General features: G+C 39.8%; 1 protein-coding gene across 2 annotated transcripts in view; it reads right to left on the bottom strand.

Annotated features, from left to right (window-relative positions):
* Nucleotides 1-24,229, bottom strand: part of Pik3r1 (phosphoinositide-3-kinase regulatory subunit 1) — an 80,683-nt gene that overhangs the window by 22,813 nt on the left and 33,641 nt on the right. Inside the window, exons 3-5 of one of the 2 annotated variants that reach the window (XM_042691082.1) lie at nucleotides 3,491-3,583; nucleotides 2,968-3,042; nucleotides 720-722 (exon numbers count right to left, since the gene is read on the bottom strand). In XM_042691082.1, coding sequence (XP_042547016.1) covers nucleotides 720-722; nucleotides 2,968-3,042; nucleotides 3,491-3,583 — 171 coding nt within the window. The remainder of the gene's footprint in view (nucleotides 1-719; nucleotides 723-2,967; nucleotides 3,043-3,490; nucleotides 3,584-24,229) is intronic. The other variant, XM_042691083.1, reaches the window with a different exon arrangement.

Genomic DNA, 24,229 nt, shown 5'->3' with positions numbered 1-24,229 from the left:
AAGGGAAGGGCTGCAGGTCTCATGTGCTCTCCCAGCATTCCTCTGTGCCTACCACATAGAATGTGCTAAATGTTTGAAGACTGAACAACGGAAGTCCTCAGTGATGCTCATTCCTCAAAGCCCTTCTTTAGAACACAGAAGTGCATTCCACAAAACCTTTAGAATGTTTGAATGAAATTGGCATGCACACACACACACACACACACACACACACACACACACACACACACACACACACACACCCCTTTGGTTAAACCCACTATACATCAAATTCCTCTGGAGTTAATGACACAGTGTGTGTTACTATATTTTTGGAATGCATCTTCTAAAATTCCTTGGAGTTTTCAACTTCTGCTCCACAAGACTTCTCTTCTTCATTGACGCTAACCTAATAGACACTTTCATTAGCTCTCCACAGCTATCATGAGATAACTTTTGAGTAGTTACATAATCTCTTTAGTTTCAGTTAGGGGAGGTGGCATTCTTTCTCTTTCTCTTCACTATTCATTTCATCTGCTCATAAGAGGTTAACAGTATTCCTCCCTCCCACTCTAAGGCATCCCTCCCCACTAGATCGCTATCTAGGCTCATGGCTTCCCCCCCAGGAGTAGGCGGTGAGTGAGAGACCAACTAGCAAGGTTCGGAAACATTCTTGACTGTCATAAGTAGGGCAGAATGCTACCGGCACCTAATGGGTAGAGGCCAGGGATGTGGCTAACCATCTCATAACACACATCGCAATGCTCCTCCCTTCTCACAGTTAGTTACTCAGCCTAAACAGCAGTAGTGTGGAGGCTGAGAAAGCCTGATTCAAATTAAGAAACACTAAAGGGAGTCAGAAGAAGATCTACATGATTAAATCTCAAATGAGATAAGAATGAAGCAATGGTTTTAGGGCAAAGTAGGAGGGGCAGGGGAAGACAAGAACTCTTGGGGCCATAACAATATGTAATAACTCACAGCTTTACCAGTCAGCCACTGAAATGTTGGAGAACTTGTTTACCTGAGAGTCAGCTTTCTTTCTGTGGAGTAAAGGCCACTCATACTTACAAGGTTAGCATATGGATAAAATAAAATGACTTAGCAGATGTATAGTCCCTCACAGTTGTCATTTTCAGAAACTGAAAATTCACAAAGTTGGTTGGAAGGCAGGATTTTTTCCTTATCTTGGAGCATCCTGCGGGATATTATAATATTTGAAAAATCTACAAGCTGGAAACAGTTTTGGCAAATCCTTTCCCAAACTTAGATAATGCTTACTTTTGGGTGCCATAAAAATTCACTTTCATAGCACAGAATCCAAAGGACCCAGGTTTCCTACATGCATGTGTTTCTGATGTCAATGGGGGAAGAGAACTGTCTGTCAAAATGCATTGCTGACGTGAATCCTAGTTGTTTACATCTCATAGGTGATGTGGAAAAAAAAAAAGTGCTCCTTTTAAGCTGGCTTTGCATCATTTTGTATTGGTCCCACTAAAAAACCTAACCACTGCTTTTCAAATAACATGCATTACATTGGTTTCTGAAGTCTACATATTTCCTGTGACTTTTACCATGCCCAGTGTGACTAATTTTCTGACCAGCACATGTATCTCTTTCAATTAGTTAAGGAAATTCTAACAGTTAGAAATACAGAAAAGCAAGTCTTTTCACCTTGAGTTTTCTACTAATCACCTACTCTCTAGGAAATACAGGATCACAGAAGAAAGGAGGAAAAGCCCTGTATATGGAAGGCTGTTCCCCCTTTCCCCATACAAATAGTAAATTAAGTTTACAAAGGCTGTTTTTTTTGTTGTTGTTGTTTCAAAACATTTGGGCAGTACATTTCAAGGGATAGTATTTGCTGTTAAACATCTAATACCTTTTACAGACTTTTTCTAAGTTGACTAATTCTAAAGCTACTACATACTTGGATTCTTCTTTTCTAAATCCCTGTGGGCAATCCTATATGAATTCTACTTCTGAAAGAGCTTCTTCCAAAACTGAAAGAACCAGAATTGGACTCCTTTGGGTTCAAACATTCCAATTCAGTTAAAATGATATGAAGCACTAGGAGTGAAGGATTTGAGAGACTTTAGGAAAAAATACTGGGACTGAATGAAGGATTTGAGAGGTTTCATAAGTTGATGTGAGATGTGACTTTCTAGAATGGTGGCCAAGAATTGGGGAAACCCATCTACTACCAGGCTGCATAATTAATGTCACCCAACCAATCAATGGTGTACTGGCTCTAGCTTGTTCTGTTTTCCCCAAATCCACATTCAGTGACAATGTGTTTTTTAGGTTGAAATCAGCCACAGTAAGGATATTTACACCACAGAAATAGGCACATGCTCCATAGCAGCCCCTTTTCTTTCCAAAGAGTTGGTTTACACTACTGAACAAAACAATATGCTGATGTGCCTTGATATATTTGTGACTTGTAAAAGCAAGCAGGCAAGAAAGCCAAGTAGAAGAGAAAATGAAAAGGATAGAAGTATTTGTTAAATGATACCAGCTTTAGAGGAGGGAATGATGGAAAAGTTGACACCAATCAAGATGCAGTGTACATCTCAAAAATAATAAAAATAAATACAAAAAGAAACTCACAACCTAAAAAAATTACATAGTTTATATATTTTAGCTGATCCAGATGTATTAGATGTAGACAACAGTAGTTAACAAACGATGGTAGATACACTGAACCAGAGACATCCAACCATTTGTTCTCTCTGTAATTCCTACAGAGCTCGAAGACCCACAGCTGTGTGAATGGCCTATACGCCTGCACTCACACTTTACCTCAGAAGACATACATCAAAGGTCTGCATAATAGGTCAGAGGGAACTATGGGCATTTGTGAGTTCCTTTCAAACTTAAAAGGGAATACTGCATAAATTCTTTTTTTCTTCCTTTTGCACATTACCAGAATCAAAAAAGGTGAAAATCAATCTTTTCCCTGTATATTTGCCTCTCTGTGATACTCACCACAATCAAGAAGCTGTCGTAATTCTGCAGGGTTGCTGGAGCTCTGTGTTCGGTATAGAGTTGAACTTTCTAGACCTAGGACACAAAACAGAGTGTGTATGCAAAACATAGCTCTCCAGAGCACCTCTGAGTCTGCTGCCAGGGAGACATTCCAGTTTCCATCCAGTTATCTATTCTAGATGTGAACCAAATATTCTTGGAAGTCAACTCATACTATTAATCTTATCTGGCATGTGAATAGTTTTGGCAAAAACCAGCTGGCCACTAGGAAGCCAGCTAATCATATTTATTCAAATATGGGGAATTTAAGAGTTTCCACGCAGTAATTACATGTTAATCTCTATCAGCCAAGATTATCTCCCCACTACAGAGACCTAAATTGCTGGTATATCTGGCACAGTACCTGCCCATGACAGGCAATAAGACATTTAATGAATGTCCCCAGAGACACATATGAATCTTAACAGCAGGAAATAAGTTAGGGTCTAACAAATGAACTGATTTTTTCCGAAGGCCTAGTTACCTTTCTTTTCAATGGCTTCCAGAAGTTTGGTGAGGAGAGGTGGGGCAACATCAGGAGGAGCAAACTGCTCTGCCAGATCCGGAAGAGTCAAAGCTGCAAACAAACAAAACCCAACTATTAGATGTCACTTGGAGTTGTCAAATGCCCTAGCCCATATAGTATTCTTTTATTTAAATGTGCAACAATGGGAAGTTCATCTGACAGTAACAAACTCAGGCCCAACAACAGGGATCCCCACCATTGAATGCATACTTTCAGGGCCAACGGGACACACTTGCTGCTTCTTTCCCAGCATACTATTCAGAGTACCTACTCAGAATCCCAAAATTCCCAACCAAATGGCCTCTTTCAGTCTATCCTCTGGGGCCATCTTCCTCAGGGCAAACCTCCCTATCCAGGTACATCAGAGTCTAGTGGTAGACTGTGCCTGGGCACAGCTAGCTCAGACTAGACTAGAGCTTAGATGTCCAGGGAGGGGCAAGAAACAAGCCAGGGCACAGCTCTCCTTTTTATTACCATGAAGCATCCTGAGATAGCCAAGAAAATAGAATTCAAGTCTGGCCTCTTGTTTAATAGAAAAGAATCACTGCCCAAATAGGAAAGAGAGTAGAACGGATTCTATCTAATAGCTTCTTAGTACAATACATAACTAAGATATTTAGGTTCCAAGTACCTGGGTTTGTGTATTTGAACTTTTATTCCAAGTGCCTAAAATGCCAGAGGTGGCTAGAGGCTAGTACCTGACTTCAAATTAAGTCCCTAGGTAATTGTCAGAACTTTTACTTGCTTCCATATATTCTGGGTCACTACTAGATTAAGAAATATTATGCTTTTATATAAATGGTTTTTCCATACTTTAATGTTTTACCAGTTGTAATGACACATGAAAATCCAATGGGTAGCATTGATAATTTCCTTCAACCTTATATCGATAGCTTTATTTTTTCCCTTAAAAAATTCATTATAGTTCATACAATCTAAGAAAAACTAATTGTACTTTTGTTTTAATGTGTTTTAGTGGTGTAGTTTTTTACCATAAGCCATACACTATCCTAAACAAGTTTTTTAGCATGGTATTTCAATATTGCTAAAAGTTAACATAGAACAGCAACCAATACAAAAATAAAAGTGGTTAGATTCTGACCGGAGAGAACTAAATATGATTTGTGTAAGTTACTCTGCAAACCCTAAACCCCTTGTCAAGCGTACTGTCTGCAGCAAACAGACATTTGTGATATGCCACCTAACTACTAGCCACCGTGACTACCCAGGACAAAGGAAACACTGGCTAAGTTACTGAGGATCTTGTGATCACAGAAATATTTGCAGAGCTATGATTGTCAATTAAAAAACTACTAGCCACAGGGGCTACTGAACATCAAAAATGCAATCAAGGGTAAGTTCAGGAACCAAAGTTTTAAATTTTTAACTGACGCAGACTGAAATAGCTATCTATATAATGCAAGTATGGGGACAACAAAGACAAATCTTTTTCAGTGGCAGATGATTTCTGAAGCACTCTGTATAACAAAGACTACATAATAGCCTGTCTCTGAGACATGTCCTCCTGACAGGCTCATCAATGCTTGATTCAAATGTTCACCATTTGGTTTGCTCCGTGACTTTGTCCTAGGGCAGCATGGCTGGCTCGCATCCTTTTCAGCCTCTCTAAAGGCTGAAGATAAGCCATCACCTAATCAGACCACCCCTGTGCAGAGCTGGAGGGCCAATCCATCTCTGGAATCAGAATGCCCAAGATTGGGGTTAGTAATCTGTTTGGAGTCAGCAATAAGTTTTGCTATTTTTGTTGTTGTTGGTGGTGGTCGTGGGACTTGAAGCAGTAAGTTTTGAACTCCCCTGAACAAATCCAACAACAGCATCTCTACATGTCTAATGTAAAAACATGAGTACATTGGGAAACCACTTGAAACACAAATGTCTTTAAAGTTTTCATAGTCTCTGTAATTAAAAACACTGTTAAATAAAAAAAAAAAGAAGAAGCACTACAAAAGGAAAAGAGCACACCATTTCATTTCCCTTTGTTGAATTATAAACCACTTCCCCTGGCCTTAGAATTTTTAGCTCATAAAAGTATTTTCTCCCACAAAGACCTACACTAAACAAAATGAACATTGTCCTATTAGGATATGGAAAAGAAAGGAGATGTAAAGGTAGAAAAACGTATCAATTCGAGGTCACAAAATGTCTCTCCGTAGCTCTCATAAATCAGTGATTCTTAGCACCTCTGATAGACTCAACAAGCTTGAGATGAAATAGTAAATACACAGACAAACATACCTACAAGTACTCCAGTAACTCTCATACCAATTCTTCCTGTACCCCCCTAAAAAACACAGGTGTGTTTTTAAATTTTAAAAAGAATCATTGGCACTGCAAATGGAATTGCTTAATAAAGGTTTATCTGCTTCCAGAATCTTATCAGCATGACCATTTCTGCAGGCAAATCTGAAAGTTAAATTAAATGATAATTAGCGATTTCATCTAATTGTGACTGAAATATGTACCCAATAGTGGTTAGATTGCTGGGCTGGCAAATGTTACACACAAAGAGCATCTCTTTTTTTCTTCATTGGGAGTGAAAAAATTGTCAAAAGCAAAAAACAGTATTACTTTCCTTTGTCCTGTGGTTCTTCAGGGAAAAAAATAAAAACATTTTAATTTACCCATACTATGCTGAGCTACAGAATATCATTTGTTTCAAGGGAAGTTTCTGAAAACTCTTATGACTAACAACTAGGTATCATAAGAACATGGCCTTTCCCCAAAACCAGATTACTATTTGAGAAAAAAACAACAACAACTATGTATCCTATAGTAAGAAGTGTAAGTTGTTTTGTAAAATACTGAATAAACTTCCTAAGAAATTTTTAATGCTGGAAAAAAAAGCTTATTGTTTAAGGGTATGGACTGAAACATTATAGCTGAAATTTTTTACTAGTTTTTTGTTTTAGTGTAACTTTTTTGGGGGGGGGGGGGGTAGGGTACAATGAGAGTTTTAAAAGGTAAAATTTATGAAAAACTATCTACTTTGTCTTTGAAATATTTAGACATAGGGAATATAGCACCGGGGCCCAATAATTTTCAAGTTCTTTCAAAACTCTATATAGTATTATAAAAGGAAACATTAATTTTTACTGAAAATCTAAAATCAACTATTGTTTTAATCGCATTAGATACGCAAGGTCTGTGTTTTTGTCAGATTTTATTGTAAGAGATTCCAAAGGGAAAAAGCCAAACTCAGCAAGTTGTTCTTTGACAAATCCATGACAAAGCATCACATAATAGTGTGATCACAGAATGAAGCTAAAGAAATGAATTCAACAAATCTTTCTAAAGTCTACCTATAAATATAAATATACATTTGCTTTCACCTTCTGGAAAGATTTCTATCCCTGAATGAGGAAGACTGCCATTCACACTGTCTAAGCCTAGAGAGCCAAATTCACTCGTAAGAATCTGGATGCATTGGTAGATTTCTCCATGACAATCCAACCACAGTTTTCACATAGCTGTATTATTTTTCATCACAAGAAGTCAGTATCACATAAGAAGAAACAAAGAAGAGCTGAGAGGTCTCAAAATGGTGAATCCAGGCACACTTTACATCAGAAAAAGGAAATCAATCTTCAATAAAATTGACAAAGAACATGGACGAGCCAGGCATTTCAGGCTGTATAATTTGTGACACATCAGAGGTTGCATTTTCATATCACTTCATTCCCTTCTCCCCACCTTGTCCTGGTGGCAGCCAATCACAGGGAACCTTTGGAGAACCCTCTTTCCAAACTGAAGCTTTTTCCCAAACCACTAACACTGACAGGCCTTAACAGTCCTAAGGCACAAGCGCTGTGTTGTGTGGGAGACAGTGGCATTCCTTGCACAGAATGGTGCCAACACTACTGTGAAGTGCAAGATGAAACCGGCACACAGCTGCACCTTTTGGAGGCATTCTCCATTAAAAAAAAAAAAAAAGATTTTTAAAGTTAGTGTCTGGCAGGGCTGAATGGAAAGTTGAAGCTGTAACACTGGGACTCAAGAGATTACCCAAGCCAAGTATTTCATTCCTGATGGAAGCAGCTTGGAAGTATGTGAAAATTTGCCACTTACCTTTAAATATGTAACACAAAATACACAGACAAATATTAAATCAAGAGGCTAGCTTGTCCACTAACTTTTGCTGAATCAAAAGTTTATTTCTGTCTCAAACAATCTCCCTCTTGAATTAAATGAGAAATGTATCAGAATTTCGATGGTCAAAATTCAAACAAACCCCCAATTCTTTTCTTAAGTAAACCTTACAAGCACATTCATACTTTATAAAACGCATATATTAAATAATGATTCATGCTTGCCGGGCACTGATGGCTCACGCCTATAATCCTAGCTAGTCAGGAGGCTGAGATCTGAGAATCACAGTTCAAAGCCAGCCAGGTTAGGAAAGTCCAGAAGACTCTTATCTCCAATAAACCACTAGAAAACCAGAAGTGATGCTGTGGCTCAAGTGGTAGAGCATTTACCTTGAACTGAAGAGCACAAGCACAGCGCCCAAAGCCCAGAGTTCAAGCCCCACGACCGACAACAAAAAAAAAAAGGTTCATATCCTGGATTTTAAACTTCTTAAGCTTTATGGGTAACACTACAACCAATGCTGGCCTATACTCGTTGGCTAAGAAAATGATGCTAAATCATAAATTTTAAAAATTCAGACAGAACAATGGGTTCCTTAATTTTGATCATTTGCTTAACTAGTAGTACTGAAGTGATCAAAGGCTCAGGCTTGGAGATAAAGAGGCCTTGTCCTGGTTTTAGTACTTGCTAAGTACTTGGTCAAGCTAACCAACTTGGACCTCAGTTTTTTAATTCTGCAACACGGAAATTGAGGACACTAGGTGTAAGGATTATGTGAACAATATAAATAAGTGTAGTAAGCTTTTATAGAAAGCACAGCCATTAAAAGGTTAGCTTTGTTTGTATAACTTTATTATTAAATAGAAATGCCCAAACATAATAGCAAATTTTAAGACTAGAAACTATTATGATTAAAACAATCTTCTCAATACACTTTAAAGACGTTGAGTTAGAGGTGAATTTGATAAAGTAGAATATTTTGTCTCTCATTCTGCAAATAACAATATATTTTCAGAAGTCAATATGAATATCCTTATGATTTTAAACTTATCACACTTCCTCCCAATATGGACTCTAATTTAATCAATTTGAGTTATTAGACTTCAGTTTTCTGAATGTGCAGGAAACAATGTGAAGTTGGAATGATTATATAATAAATTATATTAAGAATAATAGAATTAAGAAGGATTGGATTTGGGGTTTTTTGGTGGGTTCTTTTTTTGAAGAAGAAGAAGAAGAAGAAGGGGAAGAAGAAAAAAGTATGGGAGATGGAAAATGAAAGCAAAAAGAGTAGATATGGAAATAAATCTTCAGCCCTAACTATATTAATATCAGAGATAACCAAGAGGAGGAAATTAAGAGTTGCCAATAGATTTAAAGTAGAAGTCTGCAAATTTTTTCAGATACCTTTTAATATCTCAAAGTTTATTTTCTCCCACTTATCTCTTCTACTCTGCAGCTTAAAAACAAGTAAAAGGAATGTGAGACTCTTTGCCCATTTAGTTTTATTTCTAGACAACTGGCCCTGGAAGCAAACAACAGGCCAGGATCTTCTTAAGCACAAGCAGATGTTACAACTTCACTTCCCCGTGGCCTTAGCTAAAACCTTGGAGTGAAGAAATCATTGATATGCAAGATTACACCTAATCTTTGATAAGCAGTTAACTGTGATTCTTTTTTTTTTTTTGGTCAGTCGTGGGGCCTGAACTCTGGGCCTGGGTACTGTCCCCTAAATTCAGCTCAAGGCTAGCGCTCTACCACTTGAGCCACAGCGCCACCTCTGGCTTTTTCTGCTTAAGTGGTACTGAGGAATCCAACCCAGGGCCTCATGCATGCAAGGCAAGCACTCTACCACTGAGCCACCTTCCCAGCCCAGTAACTGTGATTCTTATCACCTAATCTGGAGTCTGATTTAAAGATGTCAATTTATACTGTACAGCAAATTAAAATACCAAGCAGGAGGTAAACAGAGAAAGAATAGGACTTTCCTCTCTTCCCAAGAAAATAAGGACAAAATCTTATGCCAAACATGCAATGTTTGTTGAGTGAATGAATTAATGATTATCACTAACACCAACTAGAAGCCACATTCAACATCTTATGCAGCTTGCAACATCACACTAGGCTTCATCTTTGAACAGGGGTCTCACTAACTTTTTCTGCCTAAGATGATCTTTGAACCTGTCTCTCCCATCTCAGGGCAAAGCAGGATCTTAAAAATGGAATCTGATATCCCCCAAGGCAATTGGATGTAATAAAACGATCCCTGATCCACTGATTGGGAAAAGGCAGAGGTAAGGACAGAAAGGTATTATTGATAAAAGTAGATCCCAGAAAGAGGTTCCCAAGGCTGGAACCTCACTGAGTACACTGAAGCAAATACTGGCTGACCAAGGAGAGCAAGCAAGCTCAAGAGGAGCTGCCAAAGAGGCAAAGGGTCCAACTAAACAGAACAAGCAGTTTTAAGAAAACCTGAGGCAAAAAGAACCACTGGATGCCATCCTAAATCTAGAGAGTCTTATTGTTTTCTCTGACACTTTTACAAACTGAAAGTAGAAACAATTGTTCAGTGATCGTCCAGATGCCCTTCACCTAGTCTTTATAATTTTCATCTGGCTGTAAATATAAATAACTAACATTTCACCACCATGCATTTCTAGGTAAGGTACAGAAATTAGTTGCTATGGGCTGAACTGTGCCCTCCCAAATTCACATGTTGAAGCTGTACCCCCAAAGTGATGGATTTCAGAGATGCAGCTTTGAGTTTAGATGGTGCCACAGAGCTGGGAACTTCACGACAGGATTAGTGTCCTTACGAATAAAGGTATCACAAAGCTTCCTTACCACGTCTTTTGTGTGAGTGAGTACCCATGGCATAGGTTCCATCCAAAAATGAGGCTCTTCAAATTTGGCACGTGGTCTGAGGAGGAGGTTGAAAGAAACAGGAAAAGGGAGAAGGGCTGCAACTGCCTACAGCTTGGGAAAATATGCTCAGAACTTTTACTTCATTTAATCGGTACAACTTTGTGAGTTCTTCCAATTGTCCCCACTTTAGAAAAAAGAACTAGCAATCAGCCGTGTTTGAACAGAATTGGAAGACTGACTCCAAAGTCAATCACAACCACTCCACGAATCCATGCCTTCAGAAGCAATCATTTTCAGAGTTACAGGGCCAAAAGCAGAGGCTGAAAAATCTTCGCAGGACAACAAGAGAAAAGCACTTAGCCACCGTTGTAAGCCTTGGTGGCAAGAAGTGCATTTGTTCAATGCGAGCTTGGACTGGTGGACCAGCTCCTTGCCATCACCTCTGCCTTATCGGGATTGAACTCTTTCCAACCTGCTCAGCCAGCCTGAATCTTTTCGGGACAACATTTATTAAATAGTTTCTAATAAGGCTAAAGTAAGCACATTCTTCCCCAAGGATGTAATGGGTTTTATTCAGTTAAAAATAAGTAGCTAGCTTATCACATTTAGGAAAGTACAGTAGACTGTTTTGGTGAATCATTAGGTAGGAAAAGGGTCCAGCACATATTTTTTTTTTTTAAGCAGATATTTCATCATGAATTGTGTTAAGTTACTTTTGCATTGCTGTTCTCAAAATACTTAAGAGGACAATTTAGAGGAGGAAACACTTTTTTGGGCTCACAGTTCAGAAGATTCTGTTTGTGATTGTGGTAGCACACAGCAGACTCTTCACTTCATGGTGGACAGGAAGCAGAGAATGAGGAAGTGGTTAGTAACCGAATATAATCATCTCCAAAGGTGCATCATTAACAACTAACTTCCTTCCACTATATCCTATCTCCTAAATTAAAGACCCAACATTCAACACATGAGCCTGTGGCAAGGGTGTGTGTGTGTGGGGGGGGGGGGGGGGGGGAGGGGAGGAATCCCACGATGAAATCTTAGTAAGGTAAGTATGTAAAAACAGTTTAAAGTTACCCAGGATCAGAGACTCTTATCTACAATTAACCAGACACGCCCCCCTACACACACACACACACACACACAAGGGAGATGTGCAGTTATGGCTCAAGTGAGAATTCTAGTCTTGAGCAAAAAAGCTCAGGGACAGGAGACAGGGCCCAGACTAAGTTCAAGTCCCAGGACTAGCAAAAGAAAAGTATGTGGAGTTGGAAGAGAAGGGAGGGGAAACGACACAAAAGCCAGAAAAACAAGATGCCTGAAAATTTTAAACAGAAATTGCTCTATCAGCAAATGCAGAAGAAATGCATTAAAAAATAAGATAGCTTTAGTCAGACTTTTTGGTTGATAATTTTTTTAAATCGCTGATAGCAGACTAAGCTATTTATGCATAAGAAAGGCTAACAATTTTGTATTTAACACTGACCTAAGAATCATGTATTTAAGGAAGAGAAGCAACATATTTCCATTTCCTTTGACTGAGGTGATTAATTCTGGTGGCTAATAAAATCCTTGTATATCATAATCTATAATGTTCATCAGAGGAATGAACAGGGTGATTCTCTTCTCTGCTAAATAAATTATGCATCTATTATGATTTACAAAATTTTAAACAGGTTAATTTGGACAGAAATTGGGCCATACTAAATTCTCAAAAACACACACACAAAAATCAATCCATAATCCGTAGGGTAATAAACAGTACTCTGGCTTTTGAGAGTTATCTGTCCAAGGATTATCTTTTTTCTCCAACTGCAGCATACAAACACAGATAGAACTGTAGAAAATATATATATGCGTATATGTAGAGAGAGACAGAGACAGACAGAGATTATATCTGATTACATTCTTAAGTCTCAGAATAAACTAGCAATAGGGAGAGAGATGGTATTTGAGGAGTGGGTGTATACTAATAGCTTAAAAGTCAACAGAGTTGAGTGGTTAGGTCAGTATATAAATACAGAAGAAAATGAGGGAGAAAAGGAAAAGATGACTTGGATAGAAAACTAGTCAGCTAGTGGTTTTAATCAACACCTTAGGTTCCTGATGGAAATACAGGTTGGCAACAACCTGTAGAAGGAACACAGCAGAAATGTCCTGGCTCAAAGAAGGAACATCAGGAAAAGGCTGGCTTCCTATAATAGAAATACCTGCAATGTTGTAAATGGAAAAGTAGCAGTGACTCAGGCTGGTGGAGGGCCCTGGGGTGAAGGCAATCGCTTTCCCTGCGGGGTTTTCTTTTCTGCATTATCATCTCAGAGCTGCCCCTTTCAAAAAGACCAGAATAATCTATGCTCTACTTCTCACAGGCTGGAAGGGAAGTGGGGGGCCTGCACCCCAGGAGGGAGTTTTGTACATTTTGTTCTATCAGATTAGCCTCAGTAACTTTATGAATTATGAGCTGTCAACTCTTCTTTTCGTCTACTATAGAATATGCTTCTTAGAAATTGTGGCTATAAATAAAACAACAGATGTTTCTTGTTGGCTCCACTAGGAGCTTGGGTAATTTTTTTGAAGGAGTTAGAAGAGAATCTAATCCAGAAGGCTAGATTAAGTCTCCCCCTGTTGGCTACTTTGTGTATCAGCCTTCTGAAGACACTTATTTTCCTTCTTAGAAATACTCCTCAAAATTGAAACCTTGTACAATTACAGATAATTTTGAAAAAATAAAATAAAATTATCTTTGGGCCATTTCAAATAACCAGAAAAAGGTTTATAACACAATTGTATCATTCCTGTGACTTCTACTTCCAAATGATAAATAGGATTAAATGCCATTTCTGGAATGACTCATTAAATTCTACACCCCGCCCCCCCCCCCCCAAAAAAAAAACACTGAAAAAGCAACAGGTGTGAAATGTGTTCTAGATTTTTCTATTGATGAGTTGGGTAACTTTAGGAAAAATGTTCAAGGTCTCCAGGTCTCACTGTATACATCAAGTGAGTGGTTAAGGTTTTGGTTCTTCTTAAATACTTTTTAGTTCTTAAGTTCTATTTGGTGAGGAAATCAAAATAGCACATGGCCAATACAGAATTATTAAATTTACATGCAAAAGTAAATTTAGTTACTTGATAAATATGTTCCCATTACCCACTGTGTTGTTGCAGCTTAGCACCAAGGATGAATGACTTCAGCATGTAGAAGAAGTATACATGAAGTGAAGTAAGTTGGAGTGTGTGTTATCAGGCTGCTTAAAGCTATAACATCCACCCTGGAGCACAGAATTCAGTAGTGTTTCCAAGTTAGGTATTCATTTTCACCTTGGCAGAATGAACAGCACAGCCCGAAAGACTGAAAAATCCCTCTGATGTCTGGTCATGAATCCAAGAGCAGAAAACCAGCTGCTGCATGTCCTCTGGTATATTCCAAAGTCCTGACTGACACAAGTCAGAATGGTGCTGTAACTGGGTTTCTCTGTATCATGATTTTGGGGAAGGAATATTATGAAATTGAGAGCAAGAAGAAGCCAGTCAATGCAGGGAGGAGGAGGGAGGAAGAGAGGGAAAGAGGGAGAGAGCAAAGGAGGGAGAGAGGGAAAGAGGAAGAGTACTGCTCACTTATGGTACTTCCTGGAATAATGGCAGCAACTGAGTGAAGCACACTGCCAAGTTAAATGACCACACCAAGGTCCCTAGATGAGTGTTGGCTGAACAGAGATTACAACCCATATCTGTGTAGGCCCTTCTCTTCACACTTCACTCTTGATTTTTTCTCTCTTCTGTTCTCTTGAGTTTCTCAATTGTCACTTGTACATTTAATCCCTGTTGACATTTTGGGTTTTTGAGCCAGTGAATGCACAATACTGCTAAGCTCTAAAAGATGGGAGTGGGTAAAAAATTAGTTCATGAGTCACAGCTGGGAAGTATACAAATCAGTGGTAAGATGGACAAAAGAGGTTACTTAGAGGTTACTCAAGAGGAAACCGCTCTGCTCCCAAATTCTAGATTGCTGTGCATTTATCCTTCTCTGAGGGAACTTGCCATTCAGGTATTTAATTCTTTGGAAAATTATTTTCTCAAAAATGTGGTAGTGGTAGATAATTCAAAATCATCACGTAGGATCACAGACAATACAGAAAAAAACTACCCTTAATATTTAAGGTTCTTTTTATCAGGATGCCATCAATTGCAGCTGACATTTATGATGTGCTTGCTATGTGCCAGGTTCTGTGCTGGGTGGCTTTACTCAACTTACTTCAGAAAACCACACAAATCATTCACAACGACCAGGGAGGGTCTATAACTACCCTATTTTACAGAAGGCTAAGCCAAGTGATCTGTCTGGACACACACAGTTGTATAGTCAGGGCCAAGGTCATCAGGTTTAAAGAACATAACTGTGGCTCCCTTTCAAGAAATCCGTATGCACTAATTAAATGCTCTGGAGATGGACTGTCAAAAGCCAGACCAGAAGCCAGACCAGAGTTTTCTACCAAAGAACAAACCTGGAAGTTGAAAATTCAAAAATAGCCACTCCAGCCAGGCATTGGTGGCTCACACTTGTGAACCTAGCTACTCAAGAGGCTGAGATCTGAGGCTGGAGGTTTGAAGCTATTCTAGGCAGAAAAGTCTGCATGATTCCAACTCCTATTACCCAGCAAAACAGTTAGACTGGAGCCTGGCTCCAGTGGTAGAGCACCAGCCATGCAAGAGCATGATACACCAAATTCAAGGCCTAGTACCAACCACCCCCACCACTCATATACACACCCATACCTCCCCCCAACCTCCTTCTTGGCCCATTTTCCTACAGAATATTTTTCTTTTCTAAGATATTCCATAGATTGTTTAGCATGTCTGATCCATGAGAATCCAATAAAGACAGAACCCCTACCATAGTGACAGACCCCCACCTCCTGAAAACCACAGTATAAGCCTATTTGTGCCTAATCTGGCCTTCTATCCAGCTGAATATTCATCTTGGAGAAGAGAATATAGCTATCATGAAAAGAGATCTAAGAATCTACAACACAGCCAACGCATACAGTACTCTATAAATAATGAGGGTCCAAATGAAGGCCACATGAAATGGTCCAAATGAAAGCTATCTTTGCAACTTCACGCAGCCAAATTAAGAAGAAACAGGTGAAAAAAAAAAAAAAGAAGCAGATGATTTAACCTCATATAGGCAACGTATTGTCATTTCAATGATAGGCAAAGTATTATAATTTCAACATGTTGAAACATGAAGCTGGTGTACCCAGTAGTGAGCCAGATGGTTCTTTCAGATAAGTTTTCTAAGTTTTCAGTGTGAATCTAGTTATCTGGATGATGTAAAGCTTTGAATCAATGATAAAGGTATACAAAAAAAGAACCATGTTCCTATTTCCCAAAAGGGTCAAATAAGAGTCATCATGTGTAATGAGGGAGGAAGTTTTTTTTTTTTTATTTTTTTGGTCAGTTTTGGGGTTTGAACTCTGAGCTTGGGTTCTGTCCCTGCACTCTTCAGCTCAAGGCGAGCACTCTACCGCTTGAGCCACAGCGCCACTTTCGGTTTTCTAGTGTGTTTTATTGGAGATAAAGAGTCTCACGGACTTTCCTGCCTGGGCTGGCTTTGAACTGTGATCCTCAGATCTCAGCTTCCTGAATAGCTAGGATTATAGGCATGAGCCACAGGCATCAGCTCATCATGTGTAATGAATACAAATGGCTTGACCCTTCTGGGAAGGCATTTAGTCTGAGCTGGCTGGGAGCTGACAACAGTCATCAAATGCAAAGAACCTTTGGGAATGTTGAGAATCAGGTATCCTAGAGTTTGCCACAATGGCCAGCATGAGGTCAGGACATCAGGCAGGCCTAGAAAGCTGGCTTTTGAGAAACTGTGTGATTAATAAAACTGTTGCATCTGTGGGTTCTCCATCTGCTTGCTCCTGGCTCCCCTTAAAGTGAGCACGAAGACTGTCTGTGTGCCTCCTGCTCGAGACTGTCCGCCTGCTGCCTGCAGATAACAGAAGGGTCAATTACCAGAAAAAGACTTGCATAGCCCCACTATTAAGTAGAGAATCCCGGGTCTGCTGAAGTTCCCATCTGGACAGTATACGCTCCAATCATTTCATCTATAAGATTAGGGATCATAAACACGTCCAGCATTAGCTACAAGACTAATTGGGAGATGCGGGTACCTTAGTGAGCTGTCTTACTTCTTGCTAAGATGGTCCAATCCTGTGCATTGTTTTAGCACAATTTCCTTGCACCTAGTCTCTAATCTATGCAGGTTAATGAGTCCAGCATTATAAAGATGTGGAAATTACTTTTCCACTTCGTTGGTTACAATTAAAAATTGCTTTTGGAACTTCAAACTCCTGCTAAAATGTACCGTAGAGAGCAGAGGAGCAATTCTAGCAGCATCTTGTGTAACGATGTTGTCTTTCTTGCCTTAGGTGGCTGTACTATCTAAAACCCAGCTCGGTTCTATGCTAGCATGTGAAGAAGCTTCAACCCAGTGTCTTTTTAAAAGTCAAGTTATTATTTTCTCCCAGTGTAAGACATTTTGGGAGTAGTAGAAACTAGAAGTTTCAAATCTTACTTAACTCAGATCACAGGCTAGCATTATAAATTGCTATAAGACAGTGAATCAAAAATCGTTATTCAAGAAAGGCAACCAGAAGAGGGAATTATATTATCCACTGGGGAGTCTCCTCTGGAAATGTCAGTTCCCAAGTTAACAGATGCTATATGTAGTGAATGTTTGAAAAGGCAACTAGCAGCAAAGAACAGGGGGTTAATATTACAAACACAGAATCTCCTTTAGAAATGACAGGTTTTTAAGTAAAAAAAAAAATGCTATAAAGTGATAAAGTGAATGTTTGGAAATGTGAATTAATCTACTCTACAAAAAAAATGTCTAAGAGTGAAAACATAATTTTGCAGCATATGAGTAAAAGTTTTAGCAGAAAATATTACATTCAAAGCATTTTATGTTTTGTAAATTACACTGTGCACAGAATGCACTCCAACTGGCTGTCATGACTATTATGCCAAAGGACAAACCTACATAAATCATGATTACCAGCCCTGTGTTAGAAGAGTTTACTCCTCTATGGTTATGTCTGAATTTCAGCAGGGTTTCTGGTAGATAGACTGGTAAAATTTGAAAAAAATCACATGGTTCCTGCTAAGGAAGAGAAGCAGCTCCCATAGTTCCCATCTGAATTCTCTTTCCTTGCTCCTATAATATAAAATGTTGAAGGGATCGTTATTTAAGCTGGGATGTGCAGGTGGGCCTGGCCTGGGTGGGCCTGCAGCCCTCACCCCAGATCAGACCTCCCAGCATCCAGGCATACATCATAGCCATTGCCAAAGAAATCCCCAATAAGGGAGGGATCTGCCCTCTCCCTTGAGGAGGACCCTCTGTACTGCAGAAAATGCCCTACAGCACTAACTCCCCCCACACTTGCTGGATCACAGCTGGCTGGAAGAATGCACCTACATGTAATAGGCCCAGGTCCAGCAAGCAAACCTGAAGAACAGGATCCAGTTTCCTTTCCCAAAGTCTTTTTTCCTCCACCACCTCCCTCCTTAGCTGACCATCTTCCCTAATCCAAAAGCTAACACAGTGCCTTCGGATCTATCTCTACCCCAAACTCTCTTAGACCTTCTGATAAACTCAACCACCCTGATAAGAAATAGAAAAGATCCAAGAAGCTAGAAGTACCATCACGTCACATAATGGCTGGTAAGTGCAACCTCCTGACAAATTCTTCAGTTTTAGAATTTCAAGTACAATCTTTCCTGCAAAGTCTCAGGTATTGGGCTCTTTATTTCTCTGCTATGAATAAATGTAATTAACACCATTAAAATACTCCCTGCAACAGTGAATTCTGCACAGCTGAGACCAGACAATCACTCAGGACACCTAACTATTCACAGCGCCAAAGCCTTCAATTTGTATGGCATTTATAAGTTTACAAAATGTTTTAATATTTGTCTTTCTATATACTCATAAAACAATACAACCACCACCAACCAAAGAGAAAGACACAATGGAGTGGTCAAGTTGGAGAAAAACCTGGGCTATTCACTAAGTTCAGGTGGCTTTTATTTAAGAACAGAAAAACTTGTAGTTGAAGTCAAAGTTGCTTTGAATTCTGTGCTATTTTGAATCAACAAATACTTGGTTTTAAAGACTTCTGTGAATCCACCCTTGTGGATTCAGGGTCTACTCCCTGTAGGCAGGTACTTCAGAGAAATCACAAAACCCACCTCTCAAAGGCACTTGCTTATTCAGCCGGCAAAGCCCAGCCCTTTGTGGTTAGAGAAGATAGTACTAGCATTTTAATGTGCAATGTCTTACAGACTGAAGCCCCAATCACCAGTTCTAGGGAAATTTGCAAAACACAGTACTCCAAGAATATTACAACTCTGCATGTTCTAATCTCTCCCCTACAGTAACTAGGAATGACAACCGAATTCCAGGGCTGGATAAGGAGTACCTCTTTCATACTGACAACTGGTGTGTTTTACTTTACACCCCTCTGACGTCCTTCTTTTAGAAGCAGCACAATGAGGCCAAGTCAGGTTGAGATCCTTAAAAAAAATGCTGTGCAAATAGTGATGTCAAAGCTTGATGTGAAGATGCAGCTAGCTCACTGTAAGCAAACTCCGCAAATGCAAGCCTGGTCCTTAAAAGTCACGGAAGAAGCAGCTAACACAGATATCTGTTTACCCCACTGCTGAAGCTAAGGCTGCATCTGAGGCTGCCTGAGATAATCAGCTATTCAGATATAGCTGGGGAGGTAGATGAATACCTTGGGAAAAGCCTTGAATCCACCATTTGTTCCTGTGGACACTGACTTCCCCTTTTTAAGTAAGAGTGGGTTATTTCTTCCACATTGGTGGTATGGAGAGCTCTTTAACTGACAAAACACTTGAGATGACAAAAACAAACAAACAAAAAAAAAAAACGAGTCCTTTGCAAATCACTTGGTAATTTTAGGACATCAGATGCTGTTAAATTTCATCATCCATTTAGAACTCTCAGAAGTTATGCTCCAAAAAGCTTTGGAGCAACTTGATCACCAAGTAGTGTTCCAAGCCTTTTCCAGATTTATTCCCCTTGAAGGCTCTTACCCCAGAAGTGCTGTCTCAGAGCAGCCTCTCGAGCCATCCACGGAACAAATCATGGCCTGATTCGTGTCAAGTCGGGACAAAGGCAGGAGGAGGATTTGGAGGTTACCCAGTGGAAAATTTAGGAATAAGATTCCAGAACCTCAGGAAAGCCTGATTTAATTTAAGATACTGCTTTATGCGCCTTGTTGAAGGAGCAGGAAAGACTGCATTGATGTGATCCCACTGTAGACCTAAAAGAAAGGATTATGGACACGAAACATAACTAAGCACTCCAACAGTGTCCTCTTATGAATTACATTCGAATTGGGAAAAGTTACAACTGCAATGAAAACAGTCATTAGTCCATGAAACCACTCTAAAATTAAGAATGATTTAAGTATTAGGCCAATATTCCAGAAGCACACCAGACCCCTACCCTTGAATTTATTTAAGGCTTCACTAAGATAAAGGTACCCTTTTGGATAGATGTCTATGATAGAAATACCTAAGAGATAGTATCTCTTTAGGAAAATATTCCAGGTTCCCAGCACTACATGACACCATTCATCCTCTTTGGAAGTTCTGAAGGGGAGGGGTGTGTAATCCTAGGCCTCTCTACCAATCTAAAATAATGCAAAGTCTTTTTAATAAACTTCCAATTCTCTGTTCCAATTGATAGGTCAGAGGACAGAACAACACAACAAAGAACTACCCAAAGAATTTATATTTAGGATACAGATGCAGGGTTTTGTTTTGTTTCATTTTTCCCCCTGAGGAGTCTCTCCTAGTCTCCGTCTCCTTTTATACCTATTTCCAGTTGAAGAGAGAGTTTCCAAAAGGATCCAACAATGGCTGATACCACATTTATATCACATTTAAGTGTGCAGATTCACATTTACTTGCCACACTGAGGACCAGAATGCCAACATGCAAGCATGGCTCAAGACACTGAGAAGGTTATAAAAATACTAAAATGTAACCATGAGACCCACGGGAAAATAAATAGAAGACATTTCATAGCTCTTTCTTGGACTGGATCTGCCTGAGTTTAGAGTTCATTGTTTTCAGCCATTCTTCTACTGAATAAACTTTCCACCTGCTTAATCAAGTGCTTAGGGAGCAGGAGGGAGTCCACTAAAGTAGGCAGGAAGCATGTGTTCCATTTACCATAAAGAACTCTAATAAGGCAACTGTGTGCAGCTGGAACTAACTTGTACCAGATTTCACCAATCCCCCTGCTCTTGGTAGACATTTGCAAACACCGCTGTAAGTCCCAGCTGTTTTTAATTAAGAGCTCAGGTTGGGAGCATTCTGCTAACTTAGTAAAAATATCACCTTATTTAAAATAGGATTCTTATTTTTTATAAGGACTAGGTCCACTTATTTACAAGCAAGTAAAAAATCCAAAGATAAATTTAAGCTAGTCTCTTTTAAAAACAGTAATATTTCACTTTGAATGTGCTCCTGAGGCCACAGGAAATGTTCTTTCCTTTCCTAAAATTTCTAGCCAAGTACTCACAAACCCTGTTTCTTCCCAAGAATTTTTTTTTTTAAATTTCTCAGCGCCTAGTTGAAAAAGGCTGGAACCTTTCACAAGACAGAATAATTCCATTTGCTAGTTGGCGCTTTCTCTAAGTCCAGCTTGGATCCTGGGGGACACATAAATTCTTGTCTGAAATGCAGGGTAAGTGTCATGCTAGGATATTGGTAAACCACAGCTCAAAGCAGAAATACAAAGTGAGAAGTGAAACTTGCTTTAAAGCAAAGCTATGGTGAGCAAAAATACCAGCAAGCAATCATATTCTAGCCAAGGTAACAAAAACAGACAAGGGGAAATAATGCACAAAATGTCCAATTTGAGGAGTGAAAGAGTATTGTGGACCTTAATATTGCTAGGAAAAAGAGACATAAATTCACATCTACCTTGAGCCAGAAATACACTGAATTTTTCTAACCCCATTATAGGAACCAGAAGTGTAGCTCAGCATGTGTGAGACCCTGGCATCAGAAATAAAAAAGTGGGGCGCTGGTGGCTCACGCCTGTAATCCTAGCTACTCAGGAGGCTGAGATCTGAGGATCGCGGTTCAAAGCCAGCCCGGGCAGGAAAAGACCGTGAGACTCCTATCTCCAATAAACCACCAGAAAACCGGAAGTGGCGCTGTAGCTCAAATGGTAGAGCGCTCGCCTTGAGCTGAAGAGCTGAGGGACAGCGCCTAGGCCCGGAGTTCAAGCCCCACGACCGACAAAAAAAAAAAAAAAAAAGAATAGAAATAAAAAAGTGGTAGGGTAAGCCGCTGGTGGCTTATGCCTGTAATCCTGGCTACTCAGAAAGCCGAGATCTGAGAATTGCAGTTCAAAGCTAGCCTGGGCAGGAAAACCCGTGAGACTCTTATCTCCAATAAACCACCAGCAAACCAGAAGTGGTGCTGTAGGCTCAAGTGGTAGAGTACTAGCCTTGAGCCGAAGAGCTGAAGGACAGTGCCCTAGCTCAGAGTTCAAGGCCCACCATCAAAAGAAGAAAGAAAGTGAAAGGTACTGTTAGTGGAGCAAGGAGCAAAACTCAGCTGCATCGAGGAAAGAGCTCTCAAGAGGAGGGGTGGAATACGGTCTGTTTTACAGCTATGGTGCTGTATGGCCATCCACCACTGGATGGCAGTGAGGTTTTACTAAGTTGTGCAGAAAGGATGCATCAGTGGGTACTGGTATTTTTCCTTCACATTCTGTCCCAAGGTTTCAGGGAAAAGATAGGAAGAAAGGAAAGGAAGGAAGGAAGGAAGGAAGGAAGGAAGGAAGGAAGGAAGGAAGGAAAGAAGGAAGGAAGGAAGGAAGGAAGGAAGGAAGGAAGGAAGGAAGGAAGGAGGGAAGGAAGGAGGGAGGGAAGGAAGGAGGGAAGGAAGGAGGGAAGGAAGGAGGGAAGGTTGGGAAGGAAGGAGGGAAGGAGGGAAAGAGGGAAGGAAGGAGGGAAGGAGGGAAGGAGGGAAGGAGGGAGGGAGGAAAAAGCGTTTTGGCCTAGAACTGCAAACCTGTGATTATCAGTAAGTCACTTGAAAATTACTAATTTATTATCAGAATATGGAATTAGGGACTGAAGCAAATTAGAAGTTGTAACTAATATCTAGGGTTTTGAACTTCAGGGAGTGAACACTGATACAAGCACGCACACATCCCTGCAGTTTACTAGCGAAGTATCATCTTGAGCCCAGTACAGCAAATTGAAACCACATTCTATTCTGTTTTTCTTGTAAAGTTGATGGCTTTATCACACTTTTAAATGCTACACACTTCCCTCTCTCTCCCTTGGCATTTGATTTTTCTTCTTCTTTTTTTGGTCATCAAATCAGTAATCTCAGCAGTGACAAGTCTTGCTTTCAGTAAGTACATCTGCCAACTTAAACGGCATTTCCTACGGCAATGGAATAATGAAAGACACATGTAGGTGCTTGCCATCGTAAGATGCAAAAGCTCAAGTCTGCCTAAGATTGGGCCTGTAATTTGGCTGATACTTAGGTTCAGGATGATGTGGCCCAAAAAGGTCTAGAATATGGCCCTTAGTCTAAACAGCAAAAAAAAAAAAAAAAGGGGGTCATGGGGGCCAACCTTGCACATCCCTGCTGGGCTTCTGAGTGACTACTGCTCCTTTGTTTAAGGGAAACATGGGAGGGATTGCTTAAAACCTTGGCCAATAGAAAGGTTTTAAGACAATTAGTGAATTCTGCCTTGCTGCTGCTGGTGAACTTGAGGCCCTCTGCTTTCCAACCCAAACTCAGGATCCAACCAGAAGACATAGTTAGTCACTCCCTCACACAGCCAACTTTCCATCCATCCTGACCAGAGACTTCTGTAGATACTCCTCATGGTTCTTTTTACCCCTCTCAGAATGGAGTCACCTGTGTACTTTCTTCAGTGGACAGAGGAGGATGAGTTTAAATACGTATGAAGAATGAAAAGGCTGCTGGAAAACTTGGAAGAATGGAGCTGTATGTAGTTCTAGTCCACAAAAGGGTTTTCTACCCTCTGCATCTGGTCTACAAATCAGGTATCATCTACAGAAATCCTATCTACCCCTACCTAGGAAGCAAATAAAGTACCCCTTGATGCACTTGCTGTGTAAAAAATGACTTACAAATGTCCACAACCCTCAGTTCTGTCAAGTGGGCTTTTCAGGCTGATGAAGACATACTCATTATAAAATGACTTAAAACAAGATGCCCTGACAAAAAAAATTCAGAAATGGGGTTTACACCTTGCACTGTCTGAACCAGAACTTATGAATGGCCTCAAGCACAACAAGGCTACCAGAGATGTATTGCAAATGTTTTACAGAGTAAAATGTAATTACATTATTATTTTAAAATCCACTCTAAAATTTTTACTTTACAATATGAAAGGCAATGCTAATCAATGGAACCACTGTATCATCTACATTCCAGAACCTCCTTGGCAAAAAACAACAACAAAAAAGTCCCAGGAGGGCTGGGAAGGTGGCTCAGTGGTAGAGCACTTGCATGCATGAAGCCCTGGATTCGATTCCTCAGCACCACAGAAGCAAAAAGAAAAAAAAAAGCCGGAAGTGGTGTTGTGGCTCAAGTGTCTGTAGAGCACTAGCCTTGAGCTGA

The sequence above is a fragment of the Dipodomys spectabilis genome, unplaced genomic scaffold, assembly GCF_019054845.1.
Source record: "Dipodomys spectabilis isolate Male_0828 unplaced genomic scaffold, ASM1905484v1 ptg000140l, whole genome shotgun sequence".
NCBI classification, from domain to species: domain Eukaryota; kingdom Metazoa; phylum Chordata; class Mammalia; order Rodentia; family Heteromyidae; genus Dipodomys; species Dipodomys spectabilis.
The sequence above is the reverse complement of the archived record's forward strand: the minus strand, read 5'-3'. Positions and strand labels throughout refer to the sequence as shown.